This window comes from Musca autumnalis, unplaced genomic scaffold (assembly GCF_047663935.1).
Source record: "Musca autumnalis isolate F117 unplaced genomic scaffold, ASM4766393v1 scaffold_2, whole genome shotgun sequence".
Classification (NCBI taxonomy): domain Eukaryota; kingdom Metazoa; phylum Arthropoda; class Insecta; order Diptera; family Muscidae; genus Musca; species Musca autumnalis.
Genome location: NW_027411755.1, coordinates 117,613,327 through 117,634,129, shown reverse-complemented (window position 1 = coordinate 117,634,129; position 20,803 = coordinate 117,613,327). Strand labels below are relative to the sequence as shown.

General features: G+C 32.9%; 1 protein-coding gene across 2 annotated transcripts in view; it reads left to right on the top strand.

Moving 5' to 3' along the window:
- Positions 1 to 1,110: 1,110 nt before the first annotated feature.
- The window catches only part of LOC141394513 (insulin gene enhancer protein isl-1-like), a 57,785-nt gene continuing 38,092 nt past the window's right edge, over positions 1,111 to 20,803 (top strand). Inside the window, exon 1 of one of the 2 annotated variants that reach the window (XM_073969050.1) lies at positions 1,111 to 2,046. In XM_073969050.1, the coding sequence (XP_073825151.1) occupies positions 1,905 to 2,046 (142 nt within the window). In that variant the 5' untranslated portion in view covers positions 1,111 to 1,904. The remainder of the gene's footprint in view (positions 2,047 to 20,803) is intronic. The other variant, XM_073969051.1, reaches the window with a different exon arrangement.

The following is a 20,803-nucleotide window of genomic DNA, read 5'->3' as shown; positions in this document are numbered from 1 at the left end:
GAATCCAAACAAGTGCAACCATTTTGTATGACATCCACAATTTGTTTTTTTTCTTCTTCTTGCTCCCGTTGTTGCAGAAAATGGCAAACGTTTGTGACTTATTTTAGCTGCAGACATCGTCGTCAACGAGCATAAATTACACTCATATGAGAAAGAAAGGTGGGGCGCTCCAGTAACCCCCAAGTTGTCTCTCGACAAAGCATGCGAACAATAATTACTGCCACAAGTTGTTCTTCTTACTTTTCGTTTTGGGATTTTTTTTATATGCCAAGAGACCGAACACTGTTTAGTTTCCCATGTTGTTCTCCTTAGCCGATTTCGTGTACTTTTGTTTTTCCACAAATCCATAATCGTTTAAAATCGTATTCAGCTGGCATCTATCAGCCAAGAGTATTAAAATTCTACTTAAATGAACGCGACATTATTAAGGCACAAACTGGCAAAACGGAATTTGATTCCAAAAGGAAATAAACAGAGCCATATGTTTAAGGAAAAGTTTTCAAAATTTTGCTAAGGCCGACGAAGAAAGCCTGCATGCAGCAACAACAACTAGTATTCTTGGCTAATTGGAAGGAGGGACAATTTCCCGGAGAAACTGGAATAGCAAGCGCATGCTCTATTTGATCATACGATTGGTCCACAGAAACGCCATTTACAAGGAATAATAAGGAAGAAAAACAACAAATAAAAACTCAACAAAACCTCTCCAATGTTTTCTCTGTTCTTTGTGTTTGGTTGAGCATAAGAATGTTCGGAGAGTTTTCGTTGCTCAGATTCTCGCGACAAGTGCATAGCAATTATTTAGATTTTTAATGAAGTAGAAAGAGCACGTTATATAGAGGAAAAGAGATGACAGTAGTTAAGATTCCTGCCTTGACTTCCCCTGTTCGAATTCTTGTCAAGAAGAACAACAAGGCCAGCCATAGGTAATTTCGAAAAACGATGTTAACACACCACCAACAAGCAAGGAATAGCGATGTTGCTATTCCGGTCTCTTTCCCTCTAGTGTACTACCATAGGTTATGTTAGGTATGGTATTATTTTATTGAATGTCTCATTTTAGTAAGGGGAAGAAGACTTGAAAGTATGTAAGGCAAAAAACAACAACCCACTGCGTACTTGCCAGTCCGGTTTAGTTGTACGTGAGACTTTGCTGCGCTCTAACGCTACATCTGTGCTGGGTTGCAGACCGGTAACAAAATTCGTCTTATGAACTTCGCACACACAATCTCTCCCGATTAAGTTTATTGTGAATTCCGTAAATCGCGCATTTCATCAACCTCGCCACCTAGATTCTCAAGTGGATTTTTAAAACAATAGAAACCCCACATGCAAAGGAAAATTAAAAATCCCAACGACTGAAAAAAAAGTTTCGAATTTATTATTTTGATGTTCAGATATATAAAAATAACAAAATTCTTAGCCAGGTTTGAAAAATTTGGCAAACAAAAGTGACACATGTCAAGTGATGAAAACTTTATGCAAACAACAACCAAAAAACGCCAGCTTGGCAATAAAAGAAAAATAAAAATTAATCACTAATAAAAAAGAAAAGAAGGACGACGTAAAATCAAAAACCGCAAAATAAAACACACACTTAAACACTCCTCTTCGTCTTCCTCCTAAAATCTTTGCACAGCGCCTTAAAACTAAAAAAGGAATATTTCAAAGGATAACAAAACGAACAACAACAGCAAAAAAAAGCAAACAAAGTTTTAGTTCAAACCCAGTAAATTAAAACCAAACACAAGAAGAAAAATACAAATTTTCAAAGAAAACAAAAACACAAACAACGTTTCTTTTTTGAAATATTAAAAATTGTCTATAAAGTGGAATCAGCGGCAAATTTGCGGAAACCATAAAAATTCCATTTTTTTATTTGCAAACCAACGCTTTTCTTAAACATGGCTTGTATGGTAATGACAGAGATTGGTGGTCATTTGACTCACCAGCGTCCTCTGCACAATCGCAATCAAACTGGATTACAACCATCATTGGTAATGAACCATAACCTGGATTTGGATTGTCATGGACATGATGTGATAAGTAAGTACAAAAAATATTTTTGTTTTGTCAACAATTTTGTAATTGCCGTCGGCAAAATACCATAGATTTTCTCTTCTCTCATAAGACAAAAGTTAATAACAGATTGGTAAACTTAGTAAACTTAGGCATAGTCCACTTCTGCACAGAGATTTATCAATACAGTCAATAGTTTCTAGTAAAAGCAAATCTTAAAAAGAAGACAAATGCAATGTAGTTTATATGATAAAATGAAATGGGGACGAAACCAAAATATGAAGGTATATTTAAGTTTGCACGACATTTCATATTGGACATATACATATAGAAGCAAGGTAATAATTACAAACACTGTTTTACAATAGAAATGTTACATATAATAAAATGTTAAAAAAAATACCCGAATGACCAAAGAATGGCACGGACCACTGTGAACATATTTATAGGAATGTAATTTATAATAGTGCGTTTGCATATAACTGGATTTGATAGAATCCACTGTGTTGTAATTTCTTATTATGTATTTATTGTATATTGTTTTATAGTAGAACATACCTGAGGATTACTATCGACGGCAGTCGAAATTAAATTTAAAAATTTAAAAATAATAAAATAAACTTGTTTTTTATTCGAACTAAAGCAAGCTAACATCAACAAATAATAAAATACCAACAGGTCAACAATAAACACGCATACACATTTGTCACGTCCTATATAACAATGGTGAAATATATATATATTCGTAGGGTTGTGACTTTTTACAACCTCATATCCCTGTATCATAAAATCTTAATTATAAAGTGATTCGGTGAAAAAAACCTCACGCACAAAATGATTTCAAAATATGAATTTATCATAGTTTTTGAAGTCACTATAAACGGATATATTGAATTGAAAATAAATAATTTTTTAACAAAAAAAAAAAAAGTATCAGTCGGCTTTGCCGACAGAGATATACCAAAGACATAAATACAACAAGATAAGACATTTGTTTGCTATCATTCTTCAGTGAATGGCTTTTGAATTTAACATTATAGTCGTGTTCCTTTACGTGCCTCAGGATACCAGTTTTTTCCACTTTTTACCCGCAAAGTGTTCCATTACTTTATGAAGCGTACAATTTATATGATAGCAGTTCGACACTTTTGCCATTTTTTGCCACTGTTACCATTTTTAAAAGTAAAGGAACAGACCAAATGTTATATTACGATATGGTGATAAAACATTTTTTTCTTTTATACATTTTTACGTATTTAACCGAATTTACCGATCCAATTGACATAGAATTATCCTTGAATTGATCCTTGAATTCATAAATTTCGTTTCTGATACCATTACATGAAATGTTCCTCCTTGGTTGCGATTTTGAATTAACTGCAACCTGTTAAGGGTAATGTTTCAATACAAAGTTTCGTAAACATTTTTTGTTGCATGCATTTTGTCTAGTCTTAGTTGTATTTATGTCTTTGGATATACCCTCATCCTGTGTGAGTTGAAATACTTTTACCAAAAAAAAAAATATGGATTTGGATTAAAACTCAAAAGTTTTTAGGGGGAGGTCTTATTTTGGGAGTCATTCGCCTCGATAGATATCGCTTTTGAACATAAGAGAGTAATCATGCGCTCTATCCACTACACATGGTGTCATAGCGGGTTTTTACAGCTTTCGGGTGATTTTCTCGGGAAGTATGAACTTGCCCCTGAAAAAACTTGAACCGTTGTAATGGGGGCAACGAATACAAGTTGCTACCACAAAAAACAAAACGATTCGACAGGAGGTCTTAAAATGCACTTTTCCGAAATTTTGTGTGGAAGTAACCGAAGGAGTGCCCCGTATTCAAAAATTATCTATGCCTGGTAGAAATACTACGATGTGCAAAGTATGGAACAAATCGGCAAGTTCCTTCGAGAATTCTCGTGCGCATAAGGGAGTGGACCGATATGGTCCATCTTTGAACTTAAACTAAGTTCCGACAAAATATTACGAAATTTTGGACCAAATCGTTTAATCCGTTCGAGAGTTATCGTGTGCTCCAACCAGGCAGACCGACAGACGGGCAGACATTGCTAAATCAACTCCAAATTGTCTGAAACGGATTTCGTCCAAACATACTTGAGGTCTAAAACCATTTTTCGTTGAGGCACATTTTGCTCATATGAAAGTGTATATCACCAATATTTTTGAAAATTTAACAAATCTGAAGCCAAGGTTTACCCTTTTAGAAAACGCGACTCGTGATTGTATATTATACAAATTAAATACTTTTGGATAAAATGAAATGTTTTTGGACGTGGAAAAAATTATTGGCATTAAAAGATAATTTGCGTGGAAGCTGTAGCTACATTTATGTTAAAAAATTGGTGAAAATGGGTTGAAGCCACCATGTCTTTTTTTGTTATCTCTCGATTTGTGAGTAAACCACACTTCTCTCGAGTTTCCTGTCAAAGTAAAAGCAGAAGCAAACTAAATAAGGATCATCTCACTAATGTATTACTTTTCAAAATTTCGTCTGCTTCTACCATTAAATGATGCTGACATTTTGAAGCCACATTTACAGTGTTTTTTGAAATTTTCTTTTACTTTCGTTCCACAAACAGGTTTTTATAAAAACCATATATAGGATTGTAGTACTTGCGATTCTGAATTATTTGATACGAATATTGTGAATGTAGTCTGCACAGCTTCATAGAAATCTGCATCCAAATGCGAAAATTTTGTGCGAACATTTTTCTAAAAATCATATTTTTCGGGCCTAATTTTAACAATCGATTTCTCCGTTCTTGATTGCACATTTTAGTTTTTTACGTTCCTGATCCAACAAATCATTCCCCGTAAAAATCCATCTACTAAAACGCGAGTTACAAGAAATTCCAAAGTAGAAAAATCATCCAAAATTGTTTTTGGAAATATCGCGTATTTTATCGCATTTTCTGCGGTTCGTTTCCACTGCAATGAAAGAACTAGTACAGCATCTTCGTTTTAGCGGAAACAGAGATTTGAAAACTTCAATGATAAGGGAGCTACATTCATTTTATCCCAAAAAATAGTGTGTGATGCTACATCCACGGTTCTTAATTGATCGCCTTGAAATAGATATATATCGATGTAGATTTTCATGGTGGACACTGAAATCGGATGCGGACAAAAATTGTATGCACTTTGCGCAAATTAGCGATATTTTATAGGTTTTTTAATGCTAGGATGCAGCCGATGCTACATCTTAGCCTCCAATGTAAATTTCGAAAAATATATATAAATTAAAATAGATAGTCTTGCTGTACATGAAAATCACATGCGGACAAAATGATTTTTATAATTACGCGATTTACACGTATTTTCTAATGCATATAAATTGAAATGGGTTATTTAACCTCTGTTTCCATTTCAGAAGCTTTGGGATATATCCTCATCAACCCAATTACTTTCCTAATGGGAAAACTTTAATACGAATGTCAATAAAGCAAAATCCGTCTATTTTGTTGGGAGATTTAAGCAAAATGAAGGAAGTATTCCTATAGATTTTTTCAATATTTTCTACTACATAATGCATATGAAAAAATATTTTTTCAAACAAAAAATTCTTTTTTTGACCAAAATATGTGCTTATTTTGGCTGTAACATCAAAACTATAACACCAATCTGTACGATTGAAGTCTCATTTGATTCGCCGTGAAGTTTTGATCCACAACAAATTTTTATGTAATTTTATGGCCACTAAATGGGCCTTAATTTTGAAAAAAGTTGACTTATATTCAATAATTTATCAATTTTATGTACATTCCGCGAATTCTGTGTAACATTTTGCAGATATTATGCAATCTACTCGCTGAAGTCACTTCGAAAGAACTTTTTTGTAACAATTGTGCTCATTAAAATAATTAGCGTTTTTATAATATTTTCTTTCTTAAAAAGCGAAATAAAAGCGCCATAACTTTTGTCCGCAACGACCAAAAACAGGCTCGCGATCAGATTCGTTCTGGGAATTTTTTTCTTAACCTACATATCAAAAATCGTTTATGTAGCGCGAAAAAAATTTAGCCTTTTTTCTGAAATGGAATATGAAATAATTGACAATATTCGTGATATACCCTCGTTAGCAAAATTTTTTTCAAAGTGGTTTGTGCATGACCTTTTCTCAATATTTAAATGGAATAAACGTTATTTTACTTATTATTAGGCTTAAGTTTATTCGTTCGTTCAACAGGAAATAATTTTTTAAAAATTTTTATATATTTTTTAAAAAAAATATTTTTTTTTATTTTTCCACTGCATTAGAAGAATATATAAACATAACAATGGACATGTTTCTTGAGCTTAGGTCTGTTTGACCAAGTTGAAATTCTTCAAGTCGAAAGTAATACCCCGATTGCACTTAACCAGATTTAATAAAACCACTGGGTTTCAAATGTCAATTCCGTAGCGCAAACGTTAAATAAATCCTCCTGAAGAAGGTTAACCCGACAAAATGCAAACGCCGTTTGCCTACAAAATAAGAATGATGTTAGATATATTTCATATAAATAACCTACCAACAACAAAGAGAATAAACTTCAAAAGTGACACAGAAAATGCATCGTTCTGCTATCATCATTTAACACAAAAGAGAAAGCAATATGTAGATCAACTTAGTGCAATATTTACACTAGATGACGATGGTGAACTCTATCACAGTTTTAAGTTAACCCAAATATGCCCAATGTCCTATATATAGGACACACAAAATTCTTGATAGGTTTATCAAAGTGCCGTTTATTTTGTAGATATACTCAGTACACATCAATAGCTCTTGGGATACTGTGTGATCCCATTATTTTGAGCTACTATTTTTGAGTTTTGAGATCTAGTTCTACGAAGGTGCCATCTATCGCAACAATGATTTGCGTTATGAGCGATTGACTATTGGTAATTATATGAAAAAAACAAGCTCCATGTGGAGCCTGCTATCGAAAATCGATAATTATGTGCCGAAAATGTGACTTTAGACTATAAGCCAAATATTTTGTGTCCCATAACACTCAGTTATATGATAAAACCATGTGTTCAAAAGTGGTCTTAAAAACACATATTTCAAAATATTTATAAAACACTTATAAACATACTGCTATTATTTCACATTTGCTTCCAAAATAATATATATGGGCATATCTAGGTTAATCTGACACTCAATAAAGTTAACGTAAACTTACATACATAGGTATTTATAGACTTTTTGTCCCTACAATTGATATTAAATAATACAGTGTTATATTTATTAATACTTCATTTAACTTTTACTGGTGTAAAACAATACTAAAAATCTTCTTGTTTTTCTCCTTAACAGGTAAACATAAAACTTAAAATCGTCTTCTTAATCTATATATATTAAATAGAAAAATGTTTGTACGTTTGTTTGTGCCTTATAGACTCAAAAACCGCTGAACCGAACTTCCTGAAATTTGTAGGGTATATTGCTACATCGCCTGGAAAGAAAACAGGCCATATAATTTTTTGGAATTCCGCGTTGATCTGGAGATATAAAATCAAAACCGGACGTACCTCCAAAAAGTTAAATTTTGTTTGCAAATATCTTTAGAACTGTTACAAAAACAATCTCCAATATGTTTGTCCAGTTATATTGAAATCGGTTTAGATTTGGATTTGGCTCCCATGCATATTTTCCGCCGATCTCATGTATTTGAGGCACCAAACACGCTATATATGTCCAATTTCAATGAAATTTGGAATATGTGATGGATATTGGCATATAATTTTGATATAGCTCCCATATATATTTCTGGCGGATTTCATGTATTTGAGGCACCAAACGCGCTATTATGTCCCATTTCAATGAAATTTGGAATATATATTGGATATTGGCATAGAATTTGGATATAGCTCCCATATAAATTTCTGGCCGATTTCATGTATTTGATGCACCAAACACCCTATATATGCCCGATTTCAATGAAATTTGGAATATGTGATCGATATTGGCTTAGAAGTAGATATGCCAATTAACATCGAAATCGGTTTAGATTTGGATATAGCTCCCATATAGAAGTACTTATAGTCGAAAAGGATTTAGGAGAATTGTCAACTCCTGCAAGATACAAAAATACATACACAGCGCTGAACGGACTGAGAACGCATTCATATATTTATGCGTTAAAATATTTAAATAATGCTAACCATTAAAGGTAATATAATTATAGCCATTCCTTTATATTTTATTTTAGTCGGGGTAGCGAAGCGCACCGGGTTCAGCTAGTTATCTATAAATAAAAATTACATCTTAGTAACATTAGGCCAACTGCCACTTTATTTTCTATTTATGTATGTAATAGATAAACAAAATATTACAAATATTTAGTTTAATTAGTTCAATTTGACTTTTGCTGGTAATCTATTTGTTTAAATGTATGTCCATCCGCCTGTCTGTCCGTCCGTCCATTTACCTGTTTTGTTAAATGATTTTTAATGGTTATACGGTTGAATTAGAAAATAAAATGAATTGTTATTGTTGTTCTTGTTCTTGCTGTTTTTGCTACTATAATAATTATTATTAAATGGTCATATCACCCAAAAACAGAATTTTTGTTGTTGTTAATGCAACATTAAAAATAAAATTGACATTTTATTAGCAATTTAATTCTATGCAATTTGTTGCTAATAATTAGCTTTAATTTCCAAATAAAATTGCAGTAATCACAATTTGTAATGAATGTTGTTTTTTTTTTAGTTTTGTCGGTCGACACCTTTTAATTATTTGTGTGTTATCAAATAATGGGAATTAAATGGTTCTTTGTTATACCCTATACCACAATGTGGAAAAGGGTATAATAAGTTTGTTTTCCCAAAAATTCATGTAACGCCGCGAAATATTCGTCGTAGACCCCTCATGTGGTATACCAAACTTCATATCTCGACGAGATAAAGCGATTTAGCGATGTGTGTCCGTCCGTCCGTCCGTCCGTCTGTCCGTCCATTAAAAATTGTAATCAAGCTAGAGGCCGCAATTATGGACCGATTGTCACGAAATTTAGTATGGAGGTCGGGTTTGGACCAGAATAGAACTGATAAGTTTTTGGCGATGATCGTGAAATGTTAAAGGGATGAAATGGACCAAAAACAAAATTTTTGCTCGATTTTGTAGCCGCTCTGTAGGTCGCAATAATAGTCCGATCGGCGCGAAATTTTAAACGTAGTTTTGGTTTGAGATGAAGAAGTAGCGTGCAAGTCAACGGTATGATCGGATAATATTTAGCGGGTTAAATTGATCAAAACTTTTGTGTGAAAATTGGTAAAATTTCTAATGCACATCTTATAACAGCTAGCCCGGAAAGCTAGTGCACAGGGATAGTGGTATAGGGTATCACATGGTCGGCCCCGTCCGACTATAGTCTGTTCTTACTTGTTTTTTAAATACAAATATGCTTTTAAGTTGTCTAATGTCAATGTTAATTAAGATTTATTAATAGCATATGTATTTATTTATATAAAAGTTAGACCGCAAAATGTTAAGGAAACTCCTTGATTTCTTGATAAGAATTAGTGGGATATTTCCAAAAATATTTCTAAAATGACCCAATATCACAAAAAAAAATATTTTTATTTATTTATTTACAAGATATTTTATAAATCATAAAAAAATGTTATCGATTTCGCCGATGGTTAAGCGGCTCATCCACCAGCTTACCAAATAAGATTTATATATTGAGGCATATCTTAAGGAATCGAGTTCAAGTTTGCCTATTTTCTGGCACGCTTTATACAATTTTTTTTTTTCATTACGCTGGTGTTTAAACCTCTCATAGTCTGGCTCAATATATATGTACTTTCGAAGGTTTTGCACACTTTAAGGGTTAATTTAAAGAGAATGCACATAACTAATCAAAATAAACTATCAAAATAGTTATGTGCATTCTATGCAATGTGGAGACACATCGTCGGTGTCATGCTTAAGTGTTCCATACGTCATTTGCCTGATTCGAGAAAAACTCAAGTTAATGTTTAAGGCCATACAGGATAAAAATGGTGCAATAATCCAATATTTTATGAGCTCAGTTCTACTTAACTAAACTCATGGAAAAAATCAGTAGTATATTTTAGTCAGATATCTGTGATAGTCTAGAAGTTGTGGCCAATTTTTATAATTGCAAAAAGTTGCTGAATTGTTCCATGGAATCTTTTTTTCATGTTTTTGGCAGTTTGTGTCACATGGAACACGTTTTGTCACATTTCAACCAAAACACTTTTTATCAATCGTGTTCCACCTCCCTTATATGAAGTGCTACTGTGGAGTTGGAAAATCAGGACCGTAAATGAAACATTTATTTTTCTCATATAAATACAATAAGGACCATTATTATAGGTTTCCTTAACATTTATTTAAGGGATTGCCTCCACTTATCACTATTTCTTTGTGGTAAAATCGGTCAAAACGGATTGATATTTTGCATTTGTAAGGTAACATTAAAAATTTAAACGCGTTTTTCTTATAATACAATTTTTTTGTCGGTGTCCACACTAGCTTCAAGTCGAATGAACGTTTTTGCGTATATTTTTGTGGACTTACATCAAAATTTTGTCTTTAAACTAGGGATTTTTGGTTTAAACGATTGATAAATTTTCGTTTTCATATAACAATACAATATTCAAAAATATTTGGATTTAGAAACTATTATTCTTCAGTTTTTAAACCAAGTCCTTTAAAACAATTTGTTCCATACGCCACACTTTTCCGTAACTTGGCAAAAATGAGCAATTTTTTGTTCCAAACGCCATCATTTTTGGTGCGGAACAATTCGTTTTTGTCTCTTTTTGTTCCATACGCCAAACGACATGGATATGGAACTAAAAAGTTCAAAGTTGTTTTGTTCCATACGGCAGGCTTTATGGATATGGAACAAAACGACAAGATATTTTGGGTCACAATGCGGATATGGAACATTCTGGCATCTGAATATCTCAGAAACTATAAGAGATAGAGAAAAACCGACCAAAAAATCTGAAAGAGCATGGTTCAAAACCTTGTAAGGTACCTTTATCTCAAAATGTCAAGAATGGCGTATGGAACACTTAAGCATGACACCGACGACATGACAGTGGGAGTAGTTAATTTGGTTTACATATGCGGCTACGAAAATTTTTAGGTGTTTCGGTTGAATTCGCATTTAAACGAATTTATCAGTCACATTTATTCGTGAGCTCGAGTCGTCATAAAATTGGGGAAGGGTTCTTTGTTTCAATACAAAGAACTAAGAGAACTGATAAGTCCAAGTGGCGTTGGACGAAACTAGTTTTCTCTGACATTCCCTAAAGTAATCAATTTCAACTACATCCCACTTTAAACTTGTTGTTTTTAAATTTGAAAACAACAAATATGAGATTAAACTTGACTTGCATACAAATAGTAAGTATTTACAAGATATTTTATAAATCATATAAAAATAAAAACCTTGCGTTATGACATGATAATAGAATGTTATCGATTTCGCCGATGGTTAAGCGGCTCATCCACCAGCTTAACAAATAAGATTTATATATTGAGGCATATCTTAAGGAATCGAGTTCAATGTTGCCTATTTTCTGGCACGCTTTATACAAAATCTATTTTCATTACGCTGGCGTTTAAACGTCTCATAGTCTGGCTCAATACATATGTACTTTCAAAGGTTTTGCATACTTTAAGGGTTGAATTAAAATTTAATATATTCAGTTTTGTTACATATGTATTCTTAGACAATCTATATAAAAATTATTTAAGTGCTGTTGTTTCTCTTGAAATCGACTTACTAAGTAAAAACTGCAAGCCATAAATTGTGCTCAAATTTTGACAGATTGCTAAGTATTAGGGCCTGGTTCACTAAGACGATTCGAATTCAAATTCGTTCGAATTACTACCAAGCTCTTGTTGTTGTAGGAAAGGTTTTTCGATTTCAAATAAAAACAATTCAAATATTTTTCAAAAAAACAGAAGTTTGGTATTAGTTCGAACGAATTTGTGTTCGAATCGTCTTAGTGAAACAGGCCATTAAAGTATTATTTACGAATATACATTTACAAAGCACATAAAATTTCAATCCAAATACGAGGGCTGAACGAGGGCTGAACGAGAAGACTAGTTTCGTCCAACGACACTTGGACTCATCCGTTCTCTTAGTTCTTTCCTGTAATTTTGCATGCCGTGTTCTCACTGCGTATAAAATCTTCTTACAAAACATTTCCAATACGGATTTATGTTTCAATGTAGCCCCTTTAATGGTACTCCGATTCGTTGAATTTTTACTTGTTATTCCATATTTATTAACATATTTAGCTATAATATGGTATTATAGTGTCCCCGGGGGAAGAACTCCTCCTTTCACATATTTTCTCAAGATAGGTCCATATTTTGATATAGCTCCCATACAAATGCACAGCTAAATTTGTATGAATTTCATGCAAAATCCCTTATTTTAAAAGTGTAGTCATCAGAAGATTTGCAAATATTTGCAGCCCAAATGTTGTTATTCCGTATCCAGAGAGTCCAATTTAATTCCCCAAAAAATAATCGAACCCAAGTTCGGCCGAGTTTACAAGATGCACTCTATGGAACAAGCGCGTACAACCCATAAAAACACTAGAAAATTGAATTTTTTGAAAATTTATTGATATATAACTAAGTACCTCCAGACCCCAAACTATTTTTTATGAGTTAGATCACAAACTAGTTGAAATATCTCTTTTATTTACATGCAGTGTATAACTATTGGAATTTCCATGAGCAAGAAAATAGTAAGTAATTTCCTCACCGTCTGCGGTATCTATTTCATTATTTTTTATTTTTTAGTACATTTATCTTAAACATTGCAATGTATGTTTAACATAAAACCGTTTAACTTAAAAAGTTTTTTTACCTATTGTTATTTTCTAGTTTTTAGTTTTTATTTCGCATTCTGTTTAATTCATTTAGCGCTTCATTATTGCAAGGTTTCTTGTCCGTTAGTTTATTGCAGTCCAACTCCTCTATACGTAGTCCCTGCAACGATCTTACTCTACTAAGAGCCACGTAGGATTGACCTTCTTCAAACAGTTTCGCACCTAAGTATACGACTGCGTGATCCACAGTGCTGCCCTGCATTTTATGTATTGTAGAAGCCCATGATAGTATTAAAGGCAACATTCTTCTTTCAGCCGTCCTGTAATTGTACTTAGCTGGAAACTGTATGGCTTTCGGGTGTATAAGATGTACTGTATAGTGTACTGTATTCTTCTTGTCATGCCCTTTTATTTGATACCCATATTGGTGGGATTGATAAAAAAAATTGTTATCAGCCATTTGGTAGCGGCGGCCGTCTTAGATTTCAATTTTGCATAGTAAATTGTATTCTACTTGTTGAGACCTTTCATTTGATACCCATGTTGATGGGATTGATAAAACCTAAGTAATCCGCCATTTTGTAGAGGCCGCCATCTTGGATTTTAATTTTATATAGTACATTGTATTCTACTGGTTGAGCACTTTCATTTGATACCCATATTGATGGGATTGATAAAACATACGTTATCCGCCATTTTGTAGCGGCCGCCATCTTGGATTTCAATTTTTTATGGTATATTGTATTCTGCTTGTTGAGCCCTTTCATTTGATACCCATATTTATGGGATTAATAAAACATAAATTATCCGCCATTTTGTAGCGGCGGCCATCTTGAATTTATAATGATAATGAATAAACATAATTGTATTGTCACCAAAATCCAAAGTGTATACAAAATTTCAGATTAATCGGTTGACAGGAAGAGGGTGAGCTAAATAAAACCATTTAAAAAAACAAAACCTTTGTATGCAAAATGTCTGTAATCGATACAATGGAAAATATTTCGCAATTTTATAGTTCGATTTTTTTTTTACTTTCGCGCCGCTAGATCAGTGGTTTCGACCAGTGTGCGCTGGTTTGAATCGATGTGTGAGAGTTCACATTGTCATGATGCAGAATGATTTGTCTTCTCTTGTTCGTTTTTCGAACTTCTCAGGAGACAACTTCGGTTATTTGGCTCGTTTTCGAAGATCCAGGCGGCCGATTCCTGCTTTGTTTCGGCCTCCTAAGCATAGATCCTAGATTTGTCGTCTGTGTCGATCTTATGAACGTCGTACGGAGCACCATGATCGATTTTATGGACAATTTCTTTGAAACAATCCACAAGAGTCTTTTTTTTGAGCGATTGTCCAATTTTGCTGGATTTAACGAGAAAAATCAATTTTTGCGGCCAAAGATGCCTCTATTTCACGGTATGTAACTCGGCGATATCGCGGTTTTTCATAGTCCTATAGGATTGGTCCTTTATCGACATACAAATATTTAATTTGATCGATGCATTCTTGTCGTCAGTATCCACATCGAAAGTTGTGAAAAATTCTTGGACAAAAATGTTTGCGAGTAAATTCCATTTTTGTTGCAAAGTGATTTTTTCAAGTCACTGTAAACAACACATCACATGGTCGTACGACAGATTGCCCTTAGTACGTCTAGGCTAAAAACTGTCAAACTTTCCAAAGAAGATTTCAAATGGCGCCTGGCAACACTCGGTGTTGCCTAGGTCAGATAATTTTCGTGCAGCCCTCGTATAATCAGATAACAATTGCTGCTACCTTAACATACAGCAAAAACATGAAAGCATCTCGACTGTATTTCTAACTCATTTCTTGTCATTATTTGCAAAACTTTGCATAACATTTCTGCATTATATTTCATTCAACTAATTATATAATTATGATATTAAATGAAATATTTACATAATTTAATATTTGCTCATTCGTGAACACATACATAAACATAAAATGCACAAATAGACATTGTATATCATTTGTATATACTAATAATTTATAACGATTTAATTATTATTTACCGAAAAGTACATTAGCATTATTTATAAATGTATAAAACTTAATTAAAATTTATTTAAAAATTTTCAAAAATTTTCTCTTCTAATCGCATAAGTATCTTTTCATAAATCTTTGATATTTTCATACATTGATTTATGTTCTATTCATGGTTTATATTGTAGATATGGTTTTAGTTGTCATTGCCAGCTTTTGCACAGGACATTTCTAAATACAAATGCATATTTAAGTGTGCTTGTAAGATAACAACGAATAATCAAAAAATATGATAAGAACATTAAAATATAAGAACAGTTTCTATAACTTAACCAAAATAATGGAAATAAAATAATATTCTTAATATAATATTCTTTTATATCTTTTGTTGTATTAAACTACCCAAAAATTACATAAAGTTATATGATATGTTTTATTAATAAGAGTATTATTTATCTAAACAATGCGTTATATCAATGGAACTTTTTGTGGAGAAACAGAATAATAATGTTTATGGGCCAACACCACCACAAAACGGTAGAGTTAATTTTCATATAAAAGAAATATTTCAGCAGGAATATTCCAGAAATTAGTTTATTATTTAATATTTAAATTAAAGTGGTATCGTTCAGAAAGGAACTAGTTCGATGAAACTATTCCAAACAAATAACTATGTCCGACTAAGCTAGTACCTCTTGCTACCTAGATACGAATTTTTTTATTTTAATATTTATTCAAGACAAAATTGGGTTACAATAGTCGACATAAAAAGTTCTGAACAATGTAGTTTACATCATGGCACAATTACCCAGGTAGTGGCATCGTAAAATTTTGAATATGTTATGTCAAAACTTTCGTTGTGTTGTTGGGGAAATTACAACAAAAATAATTTTTTTTATAAAGGGATTTGACTTTTCATATTCGATCAGCTGGTGTGATACCACTACCTGGTAGTTCTGCCATGGTTTATATTTTATAGAACATGAGTTAGAGAATCGCACTGCTGGGTAGGCTTAGTAGTGGGATTCTCTAACTCATTTTTTGGTTACCGACAAAATCCGAAACTAAATATGTCGGTATTTTAGCAACCAAAATAACGTTGTGCTAAGTCTTACCGATAGCAACACGGTTGTCAACTTTAATTTGAATTTTTCATAAATCACAATTTTGAGTTTTATTTTTTCCGATTTTGTCGTTAACAAAAAAATTGAGTTACATAAGAATTCCGCTACAAAGCTAACAATATTTAAAATTATTCCAGAATTTGGCATTAAGTAAAACAATTTTTTATCCAAATGAAATCATCTTATTATCCCAAATCATCTTATTATCAAAAACAACAAATTAACCATCTGAAAGATAATTTCCCATGGAACGAGTGATGTTGAAATGTTTAACCTTGGTCAAATAAAATTTATACAGGTTCTTGGCTCAGTTGATAGTTTTGTTGTTGTTTTTATTCCGACTACTATTTTTGTGTTGGGAATTTGAGACTTTGTGGTTTTAGAAATTTGTCCCAAAAACGAACTTTAAAGAAAAAGGTGCAAAATCAGATAAACTTCGTCTATTAATTTATGAGGTGCGCTTGAATATTTTTATTGAAAAAATTCGCGGAGCTATGCAGGAACATGAAATAGCCTTAGTAGGACAATATTTTGCGTTAGGGATATGATTGTTTTTATGGCAAAACCACAAAACTCCGGATGTGGCAAATAAAATATTTTGTAGACAGGTTAATAAATTTTTTTAGGGAGGTGCCATAAAAACCTCGAAAGGGTTAAAATTAAAATAAAATAAGTGGCCACTTCAGTATAAAGACAAAATTTAAATGCCACTCAGACTAGCCTTGTCTGACTGTCGCCAATATTCAAAATAAGGATTGCTAAAATCTCAATAGCTCTAAAGTTCATAAAACTAACAAATTCTTTAAAATTGAGAGATACAATTTGAAAGCGAAAACAATCCTGTCTGTCTTTTAAGTATATACTCCAATTGTCATTCATTGGTTAGACAATTGCCTCTCTTTGAGACACTTTAAGTAATCTTTTTTCATTTCTCAATTGATCTTCTTTTTCCTGCATGATCAGAGGATATCTTCTGTAAACGTTGCTTGTGGATATGGTAGATATCCCGTAGAGTTTTACAAAAAAATAAAAGCTGTCCTCTAGTGTTACACACAGCGGGAAGTTTCATTCATGAACACTCATTCAGGCAGCTACCTACTAAACCTAAAAAGTAAACAAACACCTACACGTGAATCAGACAAAGGATGGACTGACCGGGGGATGAATGGACGGACCAAAAATGAATGGCTTTGAAATAATTTTGTTTAGCTCGAGCCGTATAATTACGGCTAAACGTCACAACAAAACAATTAAAATGACTTCAGACCAGGGCTGCTCATTTCTTCACCGTAGCCTAAATTGAGAGTAAGCATCAGTCGTTGTTTGGTCTGCAACGGAGAAACACATCTTCAATGTGAGCACCCCTGCTTCAGACAGTCGAATGTTTGCGTGTGTGTGCCAGAGTATTTATATCAAGGGTAGGCATTGTGACTCACAAGAGAGCCCATGTGCTCTAAGTGAGCGTAAATTTGTTATCGCTCACAGCCTGTGTAGATGCTAACACGTTGTGAACAACAACAAATTTACGCTCATTGAGAGCACAAGAGAGACCCAAAAATTTTCTCTGCCTCACTCTGATTTATATGCTCTTTAAATCAGATTAAGGCAATGTGACTTTCGTGAGAGTAAATTTACTCTCGCTCACAACTTGTGTAGACTCTAACTAGTGGTGAGCGACAGTAAATTTACGCTCACGAAAGTCACATTGCCTTACTCTGCTTCAAAAAATTACAGACAGTCATATTTTACTTTCTTCCCTAATGTTTCTTTTGCAATTGTTGTTGTCCTCATCGTCTTAAGGATACTTAATCCTCTAAATGAGCCAGCCATTGAACTTGATGGCGACACTAATAGATGAGCGAGTACTTGATGTCGTCTCGCCACCAATTCGATTGTTAAAATTTTGTTTGCTTATTGGCTTGTCAGAAAATACATTCATATCCTTATTCGTTGTCTAGGTTACTTGCTTGGTACTTTGTTTAAAATTCATGAAAAAGAGGTTTGTAATGACCTTTAATGTGGGCGTTTTACTTTCTAATTGCCTTGCTCTTTGTTGTTGCTTCTCATTTCATTACCTGTTTCATTGAGGCCGATACTATCAGAGTAAATATTTTGAAATTTATTAAAATTCAATTAGTTTGTCTTAATGGGAGTTGGTACCTTCCGAATCTTCGTAAATATATCTGAACGATTTTGGGTTAATATAGTATGAATATCGAAGGAAACAATTTTTCTCTGACGCCACTTTTTTATTAATTGATCTTTGTTATGTTTTATTGGAAGATTGTAATTTCAAACGTTTCTCTAATGATTTTCACTGTTGTTATCATTTTGTAGTAATAGTAGAACAATATAAACTCTGTGTACGAATATGTTGAGTCTATCAGCACTAGCTTGAATTATTATATGTTGCATTTATATTTAAAAATTGTATAAGCGAATTTTATAACCAACCACTTTGTTTTTCGACAACGAACTGAAATGAAATTAACCCCTTGCTGTTAGATACATACAAAAGGTGGTTGTTGTGCTAAGGGAAATTTGTTTCCGACATTTCGCTCCGAATTCGTACAAAAATCGGAAGTAAAACATTGGTATATTTGAGGGGAAATTTATTTCCGACATTCTCTACGAAATCGGAACGAAATCTAAAGGTATTCCCCTACGAAAAATCGTATAGAAATCGGAACGAAATCTGAAAGATTTTGCTTCCGAAATTGTTCAGATGTGTCGGACATCCGACAGCTAAACGAATCATTCATTGAATTGTTCATGTGTTTTGAACTATTCGTTTTGTTCGCACTCACAAATGTAAACAAAACGAACCAACGTGGGTTATATTTCGAAAACGAAACCATCGGAAATCTTTCATAAAGTATTATTACGTACGCTGATAAAATGGGACTAATAAAACAAAACAAAAAACGATGGGAATAATAAAAAAGCTCACTTATCTCTTAACAATGGATAGCGCCGTTTTAGACTCATTTAAAATACAAAGATTGAAATGACATTTTCTTGGTGCCTATTAAAAGAAAAAAAAAAACGATTTTGTATTTTGTCTGATGCTATTTTGTTTATGTTTGTCTACATACTTATGAGTCGTTAAGAACTTCATAGAGTCAAAGTTTAAATTTTTTTCTGTGTGTCTTTTTTTGAAAATGAAGAGGGGTTTCCTTGAGCTCGATGTGCCATCGCTTTATGTGTGCATGGTTGCTGGCTTTGCATAAGGCATTTAATTCAAGTGTTGAGATTTTTGATGATCCCGACCTATTGTTGAATTTTAATATACCTTGCGGTTTTCATTTTATGCACCGCTTTACATGACATCTTGAATCCCTCTTGGTTGGCTGGATCTCTCTTCTCCTATGTTTGTTTGGTAGCATAATCTCTACCAAGATGGAATCCTCAGTTTTCTGGATTTATTTAAGCTGATGTTGCCGTCGGAACATCTGAACTCTGAATCATTTACTTTGTTCGCTTTAGTATTTTATTTGTTTTCTTTTCATTGGAAAATAAATCCCAACAGCCTGCAACTCATTCAGCTTTTATTGTTGATTGTTGTCAACAAAACATGCGGCAGTTGTAATATTTGTTAAAAAACAAAACAAAAATATAATAAAAAAAAATAAATAAAAATAGTAGTGGTCGTCGAGAAAACAACAAACCGCCATAAAAGAATATTATTATTACGGTGGAGATTGCGACTGTGTTATGTGTTCTGTGGCATAACTTAAGGTGTCATAAAAACAATAAAAAAATCCTTTAATTTTTTTAACAGTCATTCCAGGCTAAAGCGAAAAAAGATGACCACCTAATTAGCCATACTAAATCGCTTGATTTTGACAAAAAAAAAATTTGCTTTGGGTTTATTGTCTTACATGTTGCTCCCCCAAAAATCGACTAAGAACAATTTTGAGTTTTTCTTGTCTTTACGATCATTTGTCTATGTTTGCAGTAAAAATTAAAATTTAAATTGTTTAGAAATTATCAACATATTACGTAGTCAGTACACAAGAGGCTTTCCATAAATCTTTTGTCAAAAAACTCCCAAAAATACCCTAATTTAATTTTGATTAGGGAAGAAAGCAAATACCTTTGAAACACTCGATTTAGTAGCTTTATGCGTTCCAGATCTTTTAAGTGAACATTAATTTAATTCATAGTTCACTATCTAGTTCAATCGTTCCGATCAGACTCATATTTTATTCAACTTCTTTATTTAGAACCAAAATTATGTCCACATTTAACAAATATGACAGTATGTAAAAATAACATGTTCTAAAAATACACCCACCACAGTTACCAGACGCACTGCTCATATCACCAGGTTGGTAATGTAATTTATAATCATGCCACCCCAAAAATTTGACCGAATGCCAAATTAGAAAATTCAAAAAAAAAAAAAAAACAGAAAAACATGCTACACAGATAATATTTTGCATACTGCGCACTAGGTAATCTTAAAAAATAAATACAAAACATGTTTGCCATGAATAGGATAAGCAAATCACACAAACAAAAATTAAGCCGCCAGCCATTCATATGCCTCTTTCATTGGACTGGAGTTGCCGCTGCTATTGCTGGACAACTTGCTATAATTCCACTCAGACAAAAACATAAAACCGAAAAACCAGAACATAGATACCAAAGAAAAACATTGTGCGCCTGAACTAACTTTAAATGAAATGTGCTTAAACCTGGGAAGTTTTTGCGGATTCTGAAGCTAAAATGTTCATAGATGAGAAAAATCAAAAAAGTCGCAAGTAAATCGCAAGCAAAATCATGAAAACCTAAAAAAACTCTAAAAATGTGA